Source organism: Perognathus longimembris, chromosome 3 (assembly GCF_023159225.1).
Source record: "Perognathus longimembris pacificus isolate PPM17 chromosome 3, ASM2315922v1, whole genome shotgun sequence".
NCBI lineage: Eukaryota > Metazoa > Chordata > Mammalia > Rodentia > Heteromyidae > Perognathus > Perognathus longimembris.
The window spans coordinates 118,406,120-118,426,971 of record NC_063163.1 but is presented as its reverse complement, the minus strand read 5'-3'; the positions used below and the strand labels follow the sequence as shown (position 1 = coordinate 118,426,971).

The 20,852-nt window shown below is 43.7% G+C and overlaps 1 protein-coding gene across 3 annotated transcripts in view; it reads right to left on the bottom strand.

Moving 5' to 3' along the window:
* Positions 1 to 17,367, bottom strand: part of Arhgef12 (Rho guanine nucleotide exchange factor 12) — a 108,386-nt gene extending 91,019 nt beyond the window's left edge. For all 3 annotated transcript variants that reach the window (XM_048344000.1, XM_048344001.1, XM_048344003.1), the window contains exon 1: positions 17,119 to 17,367. In XM_048344000.1, the coding sequence (XP_048199957.1) occupies positions 17,119 to 17,150 (32 nt within the window). In that variant the 5' untranslated portion in view covers positions 17,151 to 17,367. The remainder of the gene's footprint in view (positions 1 to 17,118) is intronic.
* Between the last annotated feature and the right edge of the window lie 3,485 nt (positions 17,368 to 20,852).

Sequence of the window (20,852 nt, the reverse complement as noted above, 5' to 3'; positions counted from 1 at the left end):
GAAAATTTTGGAGTTTTTGACTAATAAACTGGATTAGATCATTTAAAAATAATAAATCTGATTTCTCCCCTAGGTAATAAAATCGAAGTCTTGGAGTTACTCACTAATTTAATTGTACAGTATACCTTCTGCTTTGAATGCCTGGATATAGGGCTCATAAAACAACAACGATGACAGAAATTACCCTCCTAACAAAGTGTCCTGGATATTATGTAGAACACAACTTAGAAATTACTGCTACAACTGATTATAAAATACAAGGGACTAAATAAGCTTCTTTGGCTGTACTACCTCATTTGAATCTTTATACTTTCTACTTGTGTTGATATATTTCACTCACACACACAGCTATGGGTTGGACATGACTCAGGACACAGAGTGCCTGCCTAGCAAGAGCTACACCCTGAGTAGCCAACCAAGTGCCATTAGGAAAGAAGGGGGAAAAGCAAAGACAGCTACCTAAAATTGTGTACAGTAGCAAATACAGTAAGCCAAGACTTGAAAGACCTTACTATAAACCTTATTCCAAAATTCTCCTGGGTGGGAGAAACGAGCTGGGTGCCCATTTCATGTCCTTGAACCTAAGCTTTTCTCTTATATGTAAAACAGGAATGACATGCCTGGGTTTTTATGCATATCAACTAAAGTATCTATAAAGGACCCAGGATATAGTGGGAGGTTTTTAATATATGAAAGCTAGTTACTATTACTAAAGAAATAGTTGTAAAAGCATAGTCCGTGCAAATATAAACTATTCTGCTATCACAAAACTGAACATCTGGAAATGACAAAAAGATAAGAGATAAAAGAACAGAAACAAGATTTAACTGACTAACCAATGCTAATTTGTGTAATAACATCTTAAAGTAAGCATGGATAACTGCAGCCATGATCATCAAAACTATTTATCAATTGTGAAGTGCTTACTTCCTCATTATTTTTTTCCAATTTGACTTCTAAAACTTCATCTGCCCTGGATGACAACAGAACATTCTCCAGATGATACTGATAACAATATATCTCGTAAGCTGGAGAAGCCAACGTCCCCTTGCTGTTAACAGTGTAAGGCAGCAACACTAGCTAAAATGAGACATGGTAAATATTTATGCAAAATTAGCAGACCTTTACCCCACCAGGGAGGCTGCAAGCATGGGAAAACACAGCTTCCCAGCCCTCAACTAAGCGGATGTGTGGAGACCTTCCCAAGGGCTACGAAGTCTCCGTATGGCTGAGAACCCGGGAAGAGCATTGCCCGTAGCATGTGTGAAAATCATCACGACCTGTTGGAATTGAAGGGTTCGGATACCTCTTGTCACATGAAACTCCCCCCTTGTATAACTAATGTATGTTAATAATCTAAAAAAAAAAAATTAAGCCAGGCACTGGTGGCCCTCAGAAGGCTGAGATCTGAGGATTGGGGATTGAAGTTCGAAGTCAACCAGTCCATGATATTCAACCACCAAAAAGGCAGAAGTGAAGCTGTGGCTCAAGTGGTAGAGCATCATCCTTGAGCAAAAAGGCTACATTATGGCCCAGGTCCAGAGTTCAAGCCCCAGTACTGGCATCAGAAATAAATAAGCCTAGTAAAATTCTCAAGTAACAACCACTAAAATTTAAAAAAAATGTAGATAACATATACCTAAGTATCTCTTAAGCTAATTTTCTGCAGTTAAGGCATAAAATGTGGCCATACTAAATTACTTAAGACTAGAGAAGATCTTTTGTCTTAAAGATTAGTAACATTCTGTGCAGCATGCTACAAAGTTTCAGTAACAGGAAAAAAAATCACTTAAAAAAGAAACCATGAAGATTTAAAGTTACAATGTTTTATGGCTCCAAAGAGGAATGAATCTACAGCTAAGATGAAAGGACAATTCTTTACATGATAAGAAATATAAACTAAATAATAAAAGGGAATCATTACTCTAAAAAGACATTTCTTAATGCATATATATTACCTCCATTGCTACATAGTCTGGACAGAAAAGCGTGTGAGACTCCATCTCCAATTAACCAGCAAATAGCAGGGCCGGAGACAGGTCTCAGTGGTAAAGCCAGAGCAGGATGAGTAAGAAACCCACTTACGTGCATGAGGCCCTGAGTTCAAGCCTCAGTATTAGCTCAAAAAGGGGTGAGGAATACAACTATAAAATAATGTGTAAACAATAATAAACTTGTTGAAGACAAAATGTATTCCCTGGGATTTGTTTTTTTTGCCAGTCCTGTGGCTTGGACTCAGGGCCTGAGCACTGTCCCTGGCTTCTTTTTGCTCAATGCTAGCGCTCTACCACTTGAGCCACAGCGCCACTTCTGGCTTTTTCTATATATGTGGTGCTGAGGAATCGAACCCTGGGCTTCATGTATGCTAGGCAAGCACTCTACCCACTAGGCCATATCCCTAGCCCCTCCTTGGGTTTTATCCTACTAGTTAAAAAGAAATTATAGATGTAGCAAGACCTTAAAATAACTCTGCCATAACCATGACCGACACATAGAGTAGACATTCAATATTTACTGATGCCAGGTGCTGGTGGCTCACACCTGTAATCCTAGCTACTAAGGAGGCTGAAATCTGAATGACGATTGTTGTTCAAAGCCGGCCCAGGCAGGAAAGTCTTTTATCTCAATTAACTACCAGAAAACCAGAAGTAGAGCAGTGGCTCAAAGTGGTAGAGCACTAGTCTTGAACAAAAAGAGTTGAGAGTCCAGAGTTCAAGCCCCACAACCACCAACAAAAACAAAAAAAATTACTAAATAAATGAGTAAACAAATGAGCTAATGTTGATAAACACAGAACAGCACAAATGCTAAAGGCTCAATCACAGCAGAGCATAGTATGATGGTACACACCTATAATCCCCGTACCAGGGAGGCCAACCGGAGCACACAGCCAGGCCCTGGTTTGAGGGAAAAAAAGTGACTGCCCATCTTGTACATCTGATTATTTTATTCCTAATTCCTAGAGATCTTATACCATTTAACAGTCTGAATTGAAATTGTCTTAAAAATCAATTGTTCAAAAAGAAATGTACTCTTAACCTGACTTATGTAACTGTAACCCTTTTATAATAAAAAGAAAAAAATCTATTCATTTGTAAATACACCTTAATTCTAAAACTAACACACTTTTAAATACAAAATAAAAGGTGTTTCAAACATAGGAGAAAAAAGCAATTTTAAAGGATTTAGGAAAACAGCTAGTGTCTGAGAGTTAAGCACTACCAGCAATATAACCTACTGACCTTTTACTATGTGTTAGGTCCATAAATACATTCCCAGTGAATCTTCACAACAAATCTTCCAAGTAAGCATGACTCTTATTTCTACAGACAAGAAAATTAAGCTGCTGATAAGAAAGGTAAATTTGCCTAACAAATCTGACACACAAAATCCAAGCTCCTGTCAACATCATCCTCAGCTTCCTTCCACTCGTTATCTCATACAAGAACAACACACACACAAACACGCATACTATACACATGCACGCACATAAAATTAAGGCTGAAATATTCTTTTTCATTTTGGCCAGTCCTGGGCCTTGGACCCAGGCCTGAGCACTGTCCCTGGCTTCTTTTTGCTCAAGGCCAGCACTCTGCCACTTGAGCCACACCACCACTTCTGGCCGTTTTCTATATACGTGGTGCTGGGGAATCGAACCCAGGGCTTCATGTATACGAGGCAATTGCTCTTGCCACTAGGTAATAGTGGCAGAGTGCTGGCCTTGAGCAAAAAGAAGCCAGGGACAGTGCTCAGGCCCTGAGTCCAAGCCCCAGGACTGGCCAAAAAAAAAAAGTTACTTTTCCGTTTTTTGGGGGGGAATACTAGGGCTAAAGGCAGCTCTCTCTTCCTAGACAGGTGCTCTAACCCCTGGAGACACCCCCACCCATCCGTAAACAGCTTTCTCTGACAAAGTGTATCATTTTGAAGAGAAAAAAATCTGCCAGCAGAGTAAAAAATATAATTACTAATATCCATCCATGTAACACTTGACTTAATTCCTATTTTTAGAATCAGAACTGTACCCTGTATCCTGTTTAGTTACACTTCCTATGGTACGGAGTTTCTTTCTTTGCCAACTGCATCTAGGCAACACACCCAAATTATCTCTAAAGATTGCCTCAAGAATTCTAATAACGTAGGATTTCTGGATAAATACAGTTAGCAAAAACCCACAAATCTTATCCAAGCTGGCAACTAGTAAATCCAATCCAAGTACTATTATCCCAATAAAAGTACTAACAAACTATTATCTCTAAAAACCAATGTTTTTAATTGTGATACAACAACAGACATATTAAGAATGGAAACGGGCTGGGGATATAGCCTAGTGGCAAAAGTGCCTGCCTCGGATACACGAGGCCCTAGGTTCGATTCCCCAGCACCACATATACAGAAAACGGCCAGAAGCGGCGCTGTGGCTCAAGTGGCAGAGTGCTAGCCTTGAGCGGGAAGAAGCCAGGGACAGTGCTCAGGCCCTGAGTCCAAGGCCCAGGACTGGCCAAAAAAAAAAAAAAAAAAAAAAAAAGAATGGAAACTAGAGTTGTTCTACACTGGAAAATTTACATATATGTTATATGTATACATATGTATATGTAATAATATATATGTATATATGTATATAATATGTATACATGTGTATAAATATGTGTATATACATACAAGTATGTAGATATAACATATATACTTGTTTATATTTAAAATCAACTACTGTACCAAGGGACCAAATCTAGAACCAATTAAAAAAAAACAAATTTAAATAATTTTACACCAATGAAAGCTAATTTTAAATTACAGTTTTTTATGAAAGTACTCTGAAATGAGATTAGCAGTATAATTTAACTAAAGAAAACTAAAACTATTTGGATATTTATAAAGATTACTTTCAGTGTCTCTATATACAGTGGTAAGAAGCCAATAAAGTAAATAAAATTGACAGTGGTATTATACTTTCACCTTGTTATATATAAGAATGAAGTCATTCAACTGTAAACACTTCACCTCACTGGTACTTGCCTATCTATAATGAACTCATGTCCCACTATTCCCCAAAAATGACCCATCTCAACGCCACAAGGGAGACTAAGATCTGACCATTTTGATCTGAAGTCAGCTAGGGCAGACAAATCCAAGACTCTTTATCTCCACCTAACCAGCAAAAGCAGGAAGTGGAGCTTTGACTCAAGTGGTACAGTGCTAGCCTTGACACAAAAGGCTCAGACAGTGCCCAGGCCCTGAGTTCAAGTCCCAGGCCTGGTCTAAAAGAAAAATTTTTTAAGACCATCCTACATTCATAACAGGTCTCTTACTCCCTACAACCATGGAAATGAAATTACACTGGCATCTTGAGCTGTTATAGAGGCTTTAAGGCCCTCAGTTGGATTAACCTAGCAGCTGAGGTGGTTTCAATGATTTCTAAACTAAAACCAGATAGACTCACTTACTTTCCTATCATCATATGGATTGCTGTAAAGACATGCGGATCCTTCCTCTGCACAACCAATAGTATAGGTAAGCATGGGATTTTATTAATGATTCTGGATTTCTTCTCCAGAGAAAATGGCATTGCTAACCTCAAGCTCCCACAAGACTTGAGAGCCATTAAAAGCTGGGATTCCTTTCAACTGGCAGGATTCCAACAGAAGCTCAGTGAGAAATGAAACCTCCTACAAATCAAATCTGTTGCAATGTTATTTTTTCCAGAGGTTAATTACCTGCTTCTGCTATGCACACATAAGACACACACTAAAGTGGATTAGAGGAGAGGCTGGAAAGGTAGATGACATTCTGTTGCAAGCCTCCCCCAGAAATACTGGAAATGAAATCAAAACAAGTCCTGGCTATCAAATGCTAGATATACTCCATGAACACCCGCTCCTACTCGATGCGGGTCAGGTTCACAGTAGTGCTACCTCAATCTATGAAGACGGTGAGAACTTAAGAAGCAATATTTTCAGGCTAAGTTGCTCTAACTTAGGAAAATACTTATGGATAAAATCAAGACATCCAGAAACTGCTCTAAAACAATAAGTAAATAAGGAGGCAAGGGCAGGAAACATGAGCCGACTGCCTGCACATGGACTGTGCTGATGCTAATGAGGAGAACATGGAGGTTCAACACACTGTTCTGAGGACTTGAAATTTCCCATTTACAAAAGCACAACTTTTACAGATCCAAAACAGTGTATATGACAGTCACTGAGCACCACTTGTACTAGGTTAAAAATTATTGTTCCTAATTATTCGACCTCCACTTTGCTTCCTGAAAAGGATTACACAGGGGCTGGGAATAAGGCCTAGTGGCAAGAGTGCTTGCCTTGTATACATACATGAAGCCCTCTGGGTTCGATTCCCCAGTACCACATGTACAGAAAATGGCCAGAAGTGGCACTGTGGCTCAAGTGGCAGGGTGCTAGCCTTGAGCAAAAAGAAGCCAGGGACAGTGCTCAAGCCTTGAGTTCAAGGCCCAGAACTGGCCAAAAAAAAAAAAGGACTACAACAGCCTTACACGTCATCACGTGACTTGCAACGGGGGAGGAAGGGCACATATTCCTATCCCGCTGAGGAAGACCACGTGATTAGGTCTGGCCAATGTCATCTGAGCCAATGTGATGTGGACTGTGACTGAGTGAAAGCTTCAAGAGTCATCCTATGTTTGCATCCGTTTTCTTGCCTTTCCTTTGCCATAATAATGACATTCACCGGACAGAAGATGCTTCCTCAGCCAGGTTTCCAGTGTAAGACACAGGAAGCAATGGTACAGCCAATCAGGAGCTGACTGAAATCCAAAGGTGGTGTTGCTATGGCAGTATAAAGAGCAAAAGCTGACAGATATGGCTACAATGGAATAGATGCAAATAAATAAATAAATAAGCTAGTACATTTTTTTAATGTTTTGGAGAATCAGTGTAGAGGTGCATACAAGTAATCCAAGCACATCAAAGGTGAAGGCAGAGGATTTAGACGTTGAGGCATAGCACAGCCTATGCCCTTGTCTAAAAAAGAAAAAGAAGCCAGGCCACTGATGCCAGTGGCTCACACCTGTAATCATAGCTGCTCAGGAGGCTGAGGTCTGAAGACCATGGTTCGAAGCAAGCTAGGGCAAGAAAGTCCATAAGACGCTTATCTCCAATTGATCACAGAAAAATCTGCAAGTGATGCTGTGGCTCAAGTGGTAGAGTGTTGGCCTTGAACAAAAAGGAACTTAGGGACAGCACCCACCCAAGCCCAGTGTTCAAGCTCCAGGACAGACAAAAAAGAAAGAAAAAGAGCGGGGGCGGATGGGGGGAAGAGAGAGGGAAGAAGAAAAGGAAAGAGGAAAAGAGGGAGGAGTTTGGGTAAATAAAAATTTGTACTGATACCAGCTTGAACTCAGGGTCCCAGGCTCCTGCTTAACTTTTATTTTTTTCCTGCCATTCCTGGGACTTGAACTCAGGGCTTGGGCACTGTCCCTGGCTTCTTTTGCTCAAGGCTAGCACTCTACCACTTGACCCACAGCGCCACTTCTGGCTTTTTCTGCGTATGTGGTACTGAAGAATCGAACCCAGGGCTTCATGCATGCTAAGCAAGCACTCCACTACTAAGCCACATTCCCAGCCCCCTGGCTTAGCATCTTCATTAAAGGCTGGTGCTCTATCACTTGAACCACACTTCCACTGCTGGCTATTTGTGAGTCAGTTGTAGACAAGGAGTCTTGAAGATTTTTCTCCCTGAACTGGCTTCCAACCATGATCCTGAAAGCTCAGCCTCCTGTGTATATAGGATTACAGGCATGAGCCACTGGTGCCTGGCTAATCCAAAACAGTTTAACTATAGGTATCTCTCAGAAGAATATCCAACAACTAGTGACTCTGTATGAACAGGGGTAAGATCAGAAGACTTTTTATTTCATGACATTAGCATGGTTTAAAGTGTGTTTGTGTGTGTGTGTGTGTGTGTGTGTGTGTGTGTGATCAAGCTCCACTGCATTCATAGACTGCTTTTGTTAAGTGGCACCTCCTTTGTAGAACTACTTAAAGATATTTTTTTTTAAGTAAAATAAAGCCGGGCTGGGAATGTTGCCTAGTGGTAGAGTGCTTGCCTCTCGCATAGATGTAGCCCTGGGTTTGAGTCCTCAGCACCACATACATTTAAAAAAAAGAAAAGAAGGGCTGGGGATATGGCCTAGTGGCAAAAGTGCCTGCCTCATATACATGAGGCCCTGGGTTCGATTCCCCAGCACCACATATACAGAAAATGGCCAGAAGTGGCGCTGTGGCTCAAGTGGCAGAGTGCTAGCCTTGAGCAAAAAGAAGCCAGGGACAGGGCTCAGGCCCTGAGTCCAAGCCCCCGGACTGGCCAAAAAAAAAAGCAGAAGCGACGCTGTGTCTCAAGTGGTAGCGTGCTAGTCTTGGGCAAAAAGAAGCCATGGACAGTGCTAAGGCCCTGAGTTTAAGCCCCAGGACTGGTTAAAAAAAAAAAAAGTAAAGGGGCTGGGGATATGGCCTAGTGGCAAGAGAGCTTGCCTCGTATACATGAGGCCCTGGGTTCGATTCCCCAGCACCACATATACAGAAAACGGCCAGAAGTGGCGCTGTGGCTCAAGTGGCAGAGTGCTAGCCTTGAGCAAAAGGAAGCCAGGGACAGTGCTCAGGCCCTGAGTCCAAGCCCCAGGACTGGCCAAAAAAAAAAAAAAAAAGTAAAATAAAGTGTGTGTGTGTGTATGTGGGTATGTGCATTTAATCTGGGCAACACTAGGGTAGCTGGATCATTTGGGCCATTTCTTTATCCTTTTTTTCAAATAAAATATAATAAGGCAAAAATTGGTTGACAACTTAAACACTACCAAAAACTTTGCTCTACCATCAAAATATTCTTTTGCTTTAATATCAAATGATAAGTGCAAAAAAAAAGTAGTACATGTACAATTCTATTAATTTGCTCATTTTCGGGTTTCATCAAATCAAACAGAGGGGCTTGTTTATGTATAGTGCAGCTCTTGATCACTAAAGGCAATCTCTCCATTCATTGTTTTAGTATTCCAGTTAAATGGATGAAGAAGCTCTTAGTGCTACATTCTGTGAACTGGCCTTATCAGAAGACAGAGCATCCACTACTCTATTAAATTTACTGATAGAGAGAATAATTCAAATAAAGAACCAGAAAAGGAAAAAAAGCAAAAAAAAAAAAAAAAAAAACCACTCTAACTTTGACACTTGAGGTGATTAAATAACATGGAATGGTTGCAGAAATCAAGTTCAGTAGAAGAGTACTTTACGACATGAACATGTTTTGTTTCAACTCAACAGTATCTGAACACAGCAATAATCTGCAAAATATGATTAGGAATATATCTGTACTTTTCATCCTAGGCTCTCAAAGCATTCACAAACATTAATTTAACCCTCACATACCTGAGGGGCAGGCATTATACAACACCGTAACTATCTATCCTGCTGCTACAAAATATTTAAATAGCCTTTTAGTATTTACCCTGAGAAAAATCTTGCCCAAACAGCCAATAAAACAGGAAATAAGCTGACAGTGCATGTGCCACCAACAATCTTCAAAAAGATCAGACCATCACCCACAAGAACCACTTCCTCTGCGTAAACCACAGAGAGTATACTGGGCAAACCACAACCCAGACAGATCACCAGCCAGCATCTATGAGAGAACATGGTTAAACACCTTCACAGGATTCCCTATGTGTATGCAAGTGTATTTGGGGGATATGTTATGAGTCAGAACAGCATAGGGCCACTTTCTGTATAATGTGATCATTTCAGGCATACTTTCTTGAGATGCTAATCAAATCTGAGATTTGAGTACAATAATCCACATTTTCTGAATCCACTGAAGACATATAAAATTCTTCTTTTGAATATATTAATTAACACTCATTAACCAAATTAAAAATTATTAACCAAAACTGTGGTTTCACAGCAGTTATCTTTAAATGACAATATGCTTTATAATGGCATTAGAAAAAAGTATGACAAGTAACTAGTTGTAAGCACTAACTAAATCCAGTTTCCTTAGGCTTTCTTGTTGTTTGTTTGTTTGTTTGAGACAGGGTCACTCTAGGTAGCCTCGTCTAATTTCAAACTCAAGAGCCTACTCTGCCCCCTCCCCAAGGGAAAGGACAGGTGTGCACTACCACCTCAGCCTCTCAGTGTTCCTGATTCCTCTGTGAACTGTTATTCAGTCCCAAGAAGGGAAACTTTTTTTTTTTTTTTTTTTTTGCCAGTCTCGTGTCTTGGCCTCAGGGCCTGAGCACTGTCCCTGGCTTCTTTTTGCTCAAGGCTAGCACTCTGCCACTTGAGCCACAGCGCCACTTCTGGCTTGGTGCTGAGGAATCGAACCCAGGGCTTCAAGTATACAAGGCAAGCACTTAACCACTAGGCCACATTCCCAGGCCAGCAAACATTTTTTCCACTGGCCATTATATCTGCTTGTCTCTAAACACTGGGAGGTCGCTCAGGCCTGACATGTGACTATGATTTAAAAAAAAAATAGGAGTCAGCATTTGAATTAGTAAAAGATCCTGTTTTGGGTATGAATTTAAACTGTGAGCTACACTGGTACATGCTAATTCAGTAAGATAAACGTAATGTGTTTCTTCTTTCACTAAAAGTCAATAATACATGCTTATGCAATTTGGACAGAGCATCTGACCTTTGACACAATCATGTACACCTTTGCAGAATTAAAACCCTAAAAATTATTCTAGCCATCAGCTTCACAAGCTGCTCTTGGAGTTAGACACTGTTTTATAAACATCTTTCATATATGGCTATCTTGATATTCCAGACATTCTAACTGGAAAAAGTAAAATGCTTTCATTTGGGCATGTTTCCAAAATTCTAAAATTACTAGCAAAATACCAAAGAAACAAGGAAATCTACTTACATGCTTTTAAACTAAAAAAGTTTCAAAGAAAAGGGTTAGGGTTATTAATACATTTTAAATCTAATTGTATTTTATAATAATTTAAAGAATACTTTCTTACTACCTCTTGTCATTAGTAACAATTTTTACACATACAACAGCAAGAAAGTAAAACATTTTTCAATTTTAACAATAGTTCATTTTACTGAACAAAATACCGCTAAGCAAAACAGGTCTATTTCTTGACACTACTATAAAGGCATAACAGGAGATGAAAGAAAGGAAAGATGGCACATAATTTTAGGTAACACACATTGAAAACCCACCAGAGGGAAAAAACAACTTCCAGATGCATCTCAACATATTGAGACCAATATTTTACCTTCCAGCTACAATCACATATCTTCACTTAATTTAGTTATTTGTCTTCACTTACGATTGATTTTTAATCACTAAAAGCTCCTGCCTGACATTCTGGATTTCTGTATTTTATCTCTGGCCACATAACTGAAATATTTATTATACTTGGACATGACTGTGAAAGAAACTTTATAAGGAAGCCTCCATAACTTAAGCAATTATTTCATTAGTTGATTTGATATTTATGCTGACTACACAACATTTGTTTCATGTGATTGTTACATTTAACATCCATTCTAAAAACTATCTAAAATAAAAGTGGGGCCAGAGATGGGGCTCAGTGGTAACTTGGCCAGCATGTGTAAGATCCGTGATTTGAGCCCCAGCACTTCAAAATAAATAAATAAGAGTGAATTTAAATAATCGTGAGGCTCTTGCTTCCCATAATCTGGGGTTATTTTCTGAAGAAACTCAAAAAGTCCTGCATCACAGTAAAACTAAAGATGGAATAGAATATACAATGATCAGCTGCTGTACTGAAAACAACTTGGAGGAAAGCTAGGAAAATATTAAGCGGGATGTTGGTAGTTGGATCATGGGGCAACCGAAACCATAACAACTTGACTAAGCAAAAAGTAAAAGTAGAGGAATGGAACATCGGTGGATAACCATCTAAGCTATTTAGAGTCACAGAAGCATAAAACGGGAGGAAGGCATTACTTAGCCTGGTACAGCAAGTATACAAAATAGGACAACTTAAAAGAAAAGTCTGAGGTAAAGATCAGGAAAAGCTTCCTGACTACAAGCCCCATCAGCTTGTTCAGGCTCCAGGGGAAGTGACAGTATCTTTATCCTCCAGAGACATTTAAAGTTAGGGCAAGCATCCGGTAGGGGGAAAAAAAATCCAACTCTGACTTGGTGAGGTTGAAAAACTACAAAGGAAGAGAGAAAAATAATATACATAAAAAGACAACAATCTAAAATAAAAATAGGAGATCTTGAGAGCCAGAAAAATCTCGATTAAAATATTGCATAAAGTGTTTGCCCAGCATGGGACTGAAGGTGTGAGGCGCAGAGCTGCACCCTCAGCACTGGGAGAAAGAAGTATCTTGGGTCTGTCACTCCCTGCTTTATAATCTTGACTTAGTAATCCTGACAACGGCTGTGTAGCCTTAAAGTGCGAAAGTGACAGAAACACAGTGACCCAACCATAGGCTATCATGACACACTTCAGGCTGTTTTACTCAAAAGGAAGCAAAAAGAAATTATAAATTTGCCATCAATAGTACAATTTTGAAGACTCCTAATTATTAGAAGGAAAAGGGACACCTTTTCAAACAAAGTTTTAAAATGTCATCTAATCTATATTTTAATACATTAAGACCAAATGAAGTTAAGCTATCCCTGGAAATGTGGCACAGTCAATTTCTGAGAGATAAGCAATTATATGATAAGAAAGTGTTTCTGTTTGGCAGTGCTGGGAGCAGAACCCAGGGCCTTTTAAATGGTAAGAAAGTCCTCTGCCACCAGCCCTAGAAGAGACATTTCTAATAGCCATCAGGCAATCAAGATGCAAAAAAAGTCCCTGTAATTGCCTCCAGAGACCCATTTAAATACTCTGCTGTTTTTGTGACCCACACTGATTTGGGAAGCAATTCCTAGTTCTGGATGACTGAGAAGAGACAACCATTTAAAGATTTAGACAACTCTTTGCAGAGGATATAATCCTCCACAGAATAACATATAAATCCACCATTTATAGGTTCCATGAATACATGCCACCAAGTTCACTTTTGTGTAAAACTCAACTTGTTTAAAAGAAAAAAAGAAAAAAAAAGGCCTGCATGTCAACTCAGTGCCCTACAGTGTATGTTAACAATTGGAAACCAGCAGTGAATGCTAAGTGGTATCACCAGGTAAACATACTTTTGCAATGATTTCAAATAAACTTCCCGTCATTTCCCTGAATAAACAGGAACATTTTCTTAAACTTACTTTGGACTCTACCTGTTGACTCATGTGAAACTGTATGAGTGAATGTACTATTCCTGTATGAATCAAGATTTTATACTGAACTATTTTTTAAAAGATAAAAATAAAATGTTAAGATAATACTATGATTCTTGTCCCTAATTTTAACTTTGCATTTATCAGCTGAATTACTTTACCAAAAAAAAATGCTACAATTAATTTCACCTTGCAGATGACTCATGCAACCTTGAAAACATACCTACATGAACTTTTTCTACCCAAAAGCAACATGGCAACTTTCACAGAAAAAAAGATCAGAAATGAAAATGCTAATTGCTGGGTGTATGCATATGAAGTTACAGGTTTCCACACTCTAAGTGTGCTTAAGTCAAACAAGATGAAAATTAGATTCGATGCTGAGAAAACTGAAGTAGATCAAAAGCCTTTGTTTATCTATTACATAACAGCAAAACCTGAAAGCCCTTGACAAAGTAAAGCCCATTTACTTCTAGGAAGACCCTTGTAACTTTCTTTCCTGTACCTCCTTCTCCCCTTGTAAACTCAATTGTTACAGGAGCTAGCCTGGAATCACTTGAGTCTGCCAAAGAGCATTCCCTCCTCTCTACCTCTCAGAAGCAATTCCAAATGTCACAGAATCTAAACTCTAGGGACAGAAGAAGCCATGTAGGAGGATTGGAAACAATTAAGATATTATTTTAGGTCTGAATGCAACCATCAATGCATACTGAAAACCAGCATTCCTACTACTTTTCTAGTGATCACTCTCAACGGTAAAGTTAATCTCCTGGTCTCATCGAAGTGACAAAGCAAGAAACTGGAAAGTATCCATAAAACTACTTAAGACTTTTTAAAAAGCTGTTTGACTACCTTGAACATACTTTTGAGTTTTAAGTTTTTAAAAAAAGATGATGAAGAAGAAGAAATCAGGGCTGGGCAGTACAAGCATAGGGCAAGAGAAGGGAGCAAATGAACATGTTAATTTAACTGCAAAATAATAACAGGATGTAACCAAAGTGACCAATCAGAGCCTAAACATAGCTGAATTCCATCCCAGCCCCAGCACGTCCCTAACACAAGAATAAAACCCTCCTTATCTTGTTCAGCCATGTGTCGCCTGCCACAAACTGCAAAACAGAACAACGCCCAAAACCAGCTAAGTCTGATTTCAACTGAGGACAGGCTCGGTAGTCAGAAGCACCACAATGAAAGAACTCCAGTTCACACAGCTGGCCCAGTGGCTTCGTACACTCTACAGAACAAAGCCGTACCTCATACAGTACTTCAAACTTGAAAGGATCTCTAAAAAGCTACACTGGCACCATTAATTTGCCAGTAGTCTTACATTCAGAAAAAGACACCTACTGTGAAAGGGAGTTACACATCGGAAGAAAGATGAGAGGACGCTAGAACTCATTCTAACACTCATAACTTTGTTGAGGCACCCTGGCATGGGAAGAATACTAAACCAGTACTTCCAGATTTGACCTCAACATATATTCAAATCAGGGACAAATACTTTCTTAAAGAGAAATGGCTACTTTACAGAAACACTTAAAGAAACATAAAAACAAAGGAACTAGCAGCATGGCTTGAGGTAATGGCTCAAGTACAGTACCTGCCTAGAGGAGCTCTGAGTTCAAGCTAGCTCAATGACTGCCAAAAACTAAAAACGGAAAACAAAACAATAACAAATCCCTAAGAAACAGACCTCAGCAAAATTAAGTGACTTCTCATTAATGTTCCTTATAGGGAAAAAAAAAAAAAAAGGAAGGAGGGAGGGAGGGAAGGGAAGGGAAGGGAAGGGAAGGGAAGGGAAGGGAAGGGAAGGGAAGGGAAGGGAAGGGAAGGGAAGGGAAGGGAAAACGAAGCTGAACTAATTCAAAAATATTAATCCCCAGTGTATTTTGCTGCTTAATCTTACATACCCATCTTGTAATCAATGCTTGATGAAGAGCAGGTTCTCCATCAGTTTCAATAGCCAATGCCTTTATATTTGATGGTCCTGCTTTAAATGAAAGAGTTGCCTAATACAACTAGGTAAAGGTTTGAACCGAGAAACTATCTTTTCGGCCTTACCCCACAAAGTATTATTATAAGCATCTGGTCAAATTGCTTCCCTTCACCAATGTGAACAACTTTTTCCCAGTGTTAAAAGCCATTCTACCGTACTTTACTTTGTATAATGTTCATTTATTGTTGTTACATAAATATCCAAATAAAGCTATTTTTTTCTTTTTGGGGGGAGGTTGGGGTGGGTACAGGCTTTCGATAATCATATGCTTACTCAATGTTTTTATGCCAAGCTATGAAAAGACACGAATCTAAAGATTTTATCCAAAGATAGTGGAAAGAAGAAAATGTGCGAAATGCAAAGTTTAAGAAAAGCATTACTCAGATCTGAATAGTCAGATGGAGACTTTCATGGGAGATGCGATGGCGTCCTCACTTCTATACGTTAAATCCCCCACACCTCAATGAAAATCAACACACCCGTTCCCAGCAAGACTTCTTGCCGACAGGCTCCAGGGCAAGAACTGAACAACCAGCAAAACCCTTGGAAGTGACTTTTCAGGAGCAAAAGACCCTGAACAGAAAAGGAGGAGAGACCTAGAGGGGGAACAAGGAAAGCACTGTCACTACGCGTGTGACATATAGCCTCAGAAAACCTGAAAATCAGTTCATTGGCAATGTACATTCCATTTCACCAAGTATGTAAACAATGGGTGGATATAAATCGTTTAAATAGTTAATGGAATCTTTTAGGTGAACACTCATGTGACACTGGAAATCATCAACAGGAAGAGGAAGTTCTGCTTCTGGAGTAGCTGTTATGCTATGATAATGGAATTTGGCCCTTTTAAAATCAACAAACGAGACTCACAATTGGGTGAAACTCTCTTATTTGGAAATTAAGCTACTTTTCACGGGAGTGCTTCTGGACTTATCTTCAAAGGGCCTTGGCCTTGTAATTTGGTTACTTCATATGAGTTCTTTTTTTTCTTTTTAATGATGTCGTAGTTTGGAGGCTGACTTAAAATAATGTTAGCCGCCTAAAATTAGGGCCTAACACCCAGTGTCATGTCTAAGTTGAGAAACAAAGTGTGTTCTAGGAACTGTTTCTCCTTAAGCCTATTCAAGAGAATTAAGGAGAGGAAGGGAATCTACTTGTGGAGGTGTGGAGGGGCTCCTTACAGCACATGTACTTCACCATCCACCTGTCTTGCTTAGGGCTCCCATCCTCTCAATGCCAGTGTTTCTGGAGGAGGACATATTGAAATGGCATCATTAAAAGCAAGCATGCCCTGTGATTTCCCCTCATTTCTTTCAGCTCCTGGAGACTGGCTGCAGCAAGAGCCTGTTATTTACTGGTAATGTCAACATTCTGGAAAATTATTAGGTAATTAATAGGCACTGTGCAGGTCAACACTTAACCAGGGAGATCAAATTCACGCAGCACCAAGCAGCAGCAAGGCTGAAACTTAGGTTCACAGACAGAAATCCCTGCAGCGCGTAACAACAGTGTCTAGAGAAAGTACCACGGGACAGGAGTAAGCCTGACGACACACCAAAACCCACAGAGCCAACCCAGCCCCTGACCTTCACCCAAAATGACCTTCCCCAAGTTGAGTACTTGGCCCCAAATGGGCATTGCAGACTGCAAACCACAACCATACTACTTTTCCCTCTCTCTTCTCTGAAAACTGGGGGAAGAGAAACAGCAGCAGCAGCAGCAGCAAAACTGAATCCCACCAGGTAACTTGGCAGCGAGCGATGATGCCAAGGGCTGAAAACAAGCCTGGCTCCCTGAGGCCTGTCAACGTCGCTGGCCACCGGCACTGGGCAGGACCCGGGCGGGGGGGGGGGGGGGGGGGAACCGGGCCCGAGGAACTTCGTACCCACCTGTCGGTGATAGTCGACTGTGTGCCACTCATTGGGGCCCTTGGCGCGAGGTCCTCCTCCTATCCAACTTGCATTTTACAGCAGCACCCCCACCCCACCCCCAGGACGCCGGGATCAGGCCCAAGTCCGGCCGGGACACGCGAGTCCAGCTCAACACTCCATTCGGTCATCTAGCACGTCCGATCGGAAGGGGTCAGGGGAAGGGGGTGCGGGTGGAAGCGGGGCCGGCGGTCTCTCCCCCCGGAGCAGCCCCGAGGGTCCGCCGGAAGGCGAGCTCGGGAGCAGGCGCCGAGTCCTCCCGGGAGAAAGGAAACTTGCTGGCGGAGGGCGGCCGCGAGTCGGCGGGGTCGGCGCGGGGACCGGCGTCCGCCCGGGGCCTGGGTCTATCTGGCGCTGCCGCGGGCGGCGGGGGGCCGCAGCCTCGGCCGCGTCTCGGGCCGTCCCGTGCCGGGCTGGCGCCGCCCCATGTCGCGGGGCCCGGGGCCCGCGGGTGCTGCTGGCCGCCCTCCCCCCGGGCTGCGGGCCGCGCGGCGGGCGGGCTCGGCGCCGCGGCCCGCGCTGACAGGACCGGGTCTCTCAGCGCCGCGGGCGGCTCCGCATCCCGCGGGGGCCCGGACTCTTCCGCAGGCGGCGCGGGCGGCGCGGGCGGCGGCGGCGGCGGCGGCGGCGGCGGCGGCTCCGCCCCGACGCTCCGGGAGGCGGCGGCTCGGCGGGGAGCGGGAGGTCCCGGTCGGGTCCGGTCGGGTCCGGTCCGGTCCGGCCTGGAAGCCCGGCGTGGGGAGCGGCGGCGGCGGCGGCGGCGGCGGGTGGCGCGGGGCCGGCGCCGGGTCCCGGGGGGCCTCGCGGGAGCGCGCGCAGGGCGGGCGGAGGCGGCGCCGGCGGGCGGGGGAGGGGCGGGGCGGGGCCGGCCGGGAGGGGCGGGGCGGGCGGCCGCTGCGGGCCCGCGCGCGGGTTCCGGTTCCGGTTCTGCCTCCCCGGCCCCGGCGCGACCCGAGCGCGCCAGCGGGCGAGCTCTCCCCTCCCCGCCGACTCCTTTGGAGGGGGGGTGGGAGGGGGGGTCTCCTCCCTCGGACTTGGGGAGCCGCCTCACCCCTCCCGGATCCCTCCGCGGCGCCGTCCGCTCCCGCGCCCCCCCCCCCCGCCGCCTCCGCCCGGCCCAGCTGCCGGGCAGCAGGAAAAGTAGTTCTGCGGGGCGGAGGGCGGAGGCCAGCGGCCCGCCCCCGTCCCCCCCCCCCCCGTCGGCCCTGGGGACCCCGGGGTGCCCGGGGGGTGATGGCTGGAGTGTCGATCCTTGAGCCTGCTCCCCCCCCCCCCCCACGACCACCGGCTCACGAGGAGAACGGCACGGCCACCCCCGGATCTGGGAAAGTCCTTCGGGGCCGGGGCCGGGACACTGCCCTCCCACCCCGCGGGTCGGGCGTCTCACCTGGGGCACCTGCCCTGGGGTCCGCCGCGCGCCGTCCCGGCTCTCGGGGCGGCCTGCGGGACTGGGGTGGGCCTGGGGTGGGGGGCGGTGGGAGGGGGGGACTCGCAGCCAGGACTTGCTGGTGTAAACACTGCTTTGGGGCTCTCTCGCCTTGGCAACCTGAAAAGGTTTTATCTGCCAGGCCGAGCGAGGCTGGGTGCTTCCCATGGCGACGTCGAGTTTGCGAGAAGAACCGGAAAGCCCTGGGAGGCTCGGTGGTCGGTGCCCAGCGTTTGCTCCGCAGCTGCTTCCCCCCCCGCCCGCCCTCGAACAGGTCAGGCCTGTGCCTGACTGTGCAAGGAAGGACCACGTCCGATCCACCTCTCTCATTCTGCCCACACACATCTAAAATGGCTTTTCTTCTTCTCCCTTTTAGCCATCTTCAGACTTGGCTTACTTAAACCTGGGTCGGTGGTTAAAGGGACTTCAGCCATTTTGTAGGAGTCAAATCTGATCAGCCCTGGATGGAGGAAATAATTACCCACTGGCAGTGCTGTTTCTAAGAGTCATTCCACCACAGTTCATAATCCTTGAATAGATGCATGAGCTCAGACTGACGTAGGGACGGGGTAAAAAAAAAAAAAAAAGAAGAAGAAGAAAAGGAAAACTTAAAACAGAGACCAAAGATGACTCTCTTTATTGCTGGGTGATTTTTTTTTTTAAAGTCAGGGCACAGCCAGCTAATTTTGTAATGTTTATTTTTGGAAAGAATAGAAGCAGATTAGAGTTCCAAGCTCCTTTCCTAATGAGCAAGACCTGGACACACCGCCACCTACCGGGGGGTCCCGGCGTGACGATTCCACCCTCAAGACTTAAAGGAAATTGGTTCCACCTCTAAGAGGAAGGAGGTCCGCGCATCCAAGTTCAGCAAGCCAAGGGCAACCCTTGTCCTCGGATTTAGCCAGGCTCTCTTCTCCAGCGTACCAGATGTCTTGTCGTCCCCCTGTTTTAATAATGCTACCGTGCCACTATCAAATGAGTGAGACCCGGTGTCTCATCAAATCATGCCTCTTAAAAAAAAAAAAACGAGTTCCCGCCTTACCCTTCCAGTGGGCCTCTCTGTACTTAAGCTTCGGGAATAAAACAGACTGGGAATGTTTCCTCCTTCACCTTCTCTCCCTTGCATACAAAACCTCTTGGCAAGCTGCTTTCAAGATCTTTCCAAATTTAACAGGCCCGGGGATCTAGCAAAGAAGGCAATTTTAGTGTGGGAAAGCTTCAGGAGATGGTAAGCAAAGGATTGAATAAGCAGAACTTATTCATGGCAGAACTAAGGGGTTTTTGTTGTTGTTTGTCTCGTTTTTGTTTTTCTGTGCTGGTACTCTAGTTTGAACTCAGGGCCTGGGGTTTGTTGGGGTTTGTTTGTTTTGTTTTGTTTTTGTGCCAGTCCTGGGGCTTGAACTGGGCCTGGGCACTATCCCTGAGCCTCTCTGTGCTCAAAGCTAGTACTCTACCACTTGAGCCACAGCTCTGTGCCCAAGCCTGGAGTTCTTGCTTAGTTGTTTTGTTCTGGTCAAGGCTGGCACTCTACCACTTGAGCTATACCTCTACCTCTGGCTTTTTGCTGGTTAAGTAGAGAGTCTCAGATTCGTCTCTTTGGACTGGCTTTAGACCACGATCCTCAGTTCTCAGCCTCTGAAGTAGCTAGAATTCCAGATGTGAGCCACTGGTGCCCAGCTTCAGAGCTAATTTTTTAAAACTTATTTATTCGACAGCTAATTTTTTTAATGATGAAAACCTCCATAGTCATATCCAAGACACTACTAATTTAAAAAAAAATGAGAAAGCCACTTTACATCTATTGGCTGTTCGAAAGTTTCTACCTATGGGATAAATGCTTTCTGGAGAGTCAGGCTGGCCTAGGTAGACCCATCCCAGGGTTCTAGTCCTGTACCTAAGACAGTAAAACTGGTCCAAGTTCCAGCGAGCCGCTCACACCTCTAATCCTAGCTACAAAGGAGGCTGAGATCTGAGCATCTGATTCAAAGCCATCTAGGTCTGGAAAGTCTGTGAGACTCTGACCTTCAATTAACAGCAAAACGCCAGAAGTGGGGTTGTGGACCACATGGTAGTACACTAGCATTGAGGGGAAAAACCAAAGGGATAATACCTAAGCCCTGAATTCAAGCCCCAGTACTGGCACACATACCAAAAAAAAAGGCACCAAAAAGCCAATACACTGGGAGGTTTTCCGAGGGAGTTTGCCAGTGAGATTGCTTAAGCACTCTCGCAACTAAAGTACCTACTGTGTGCCAGGGCTCTTTTAGGC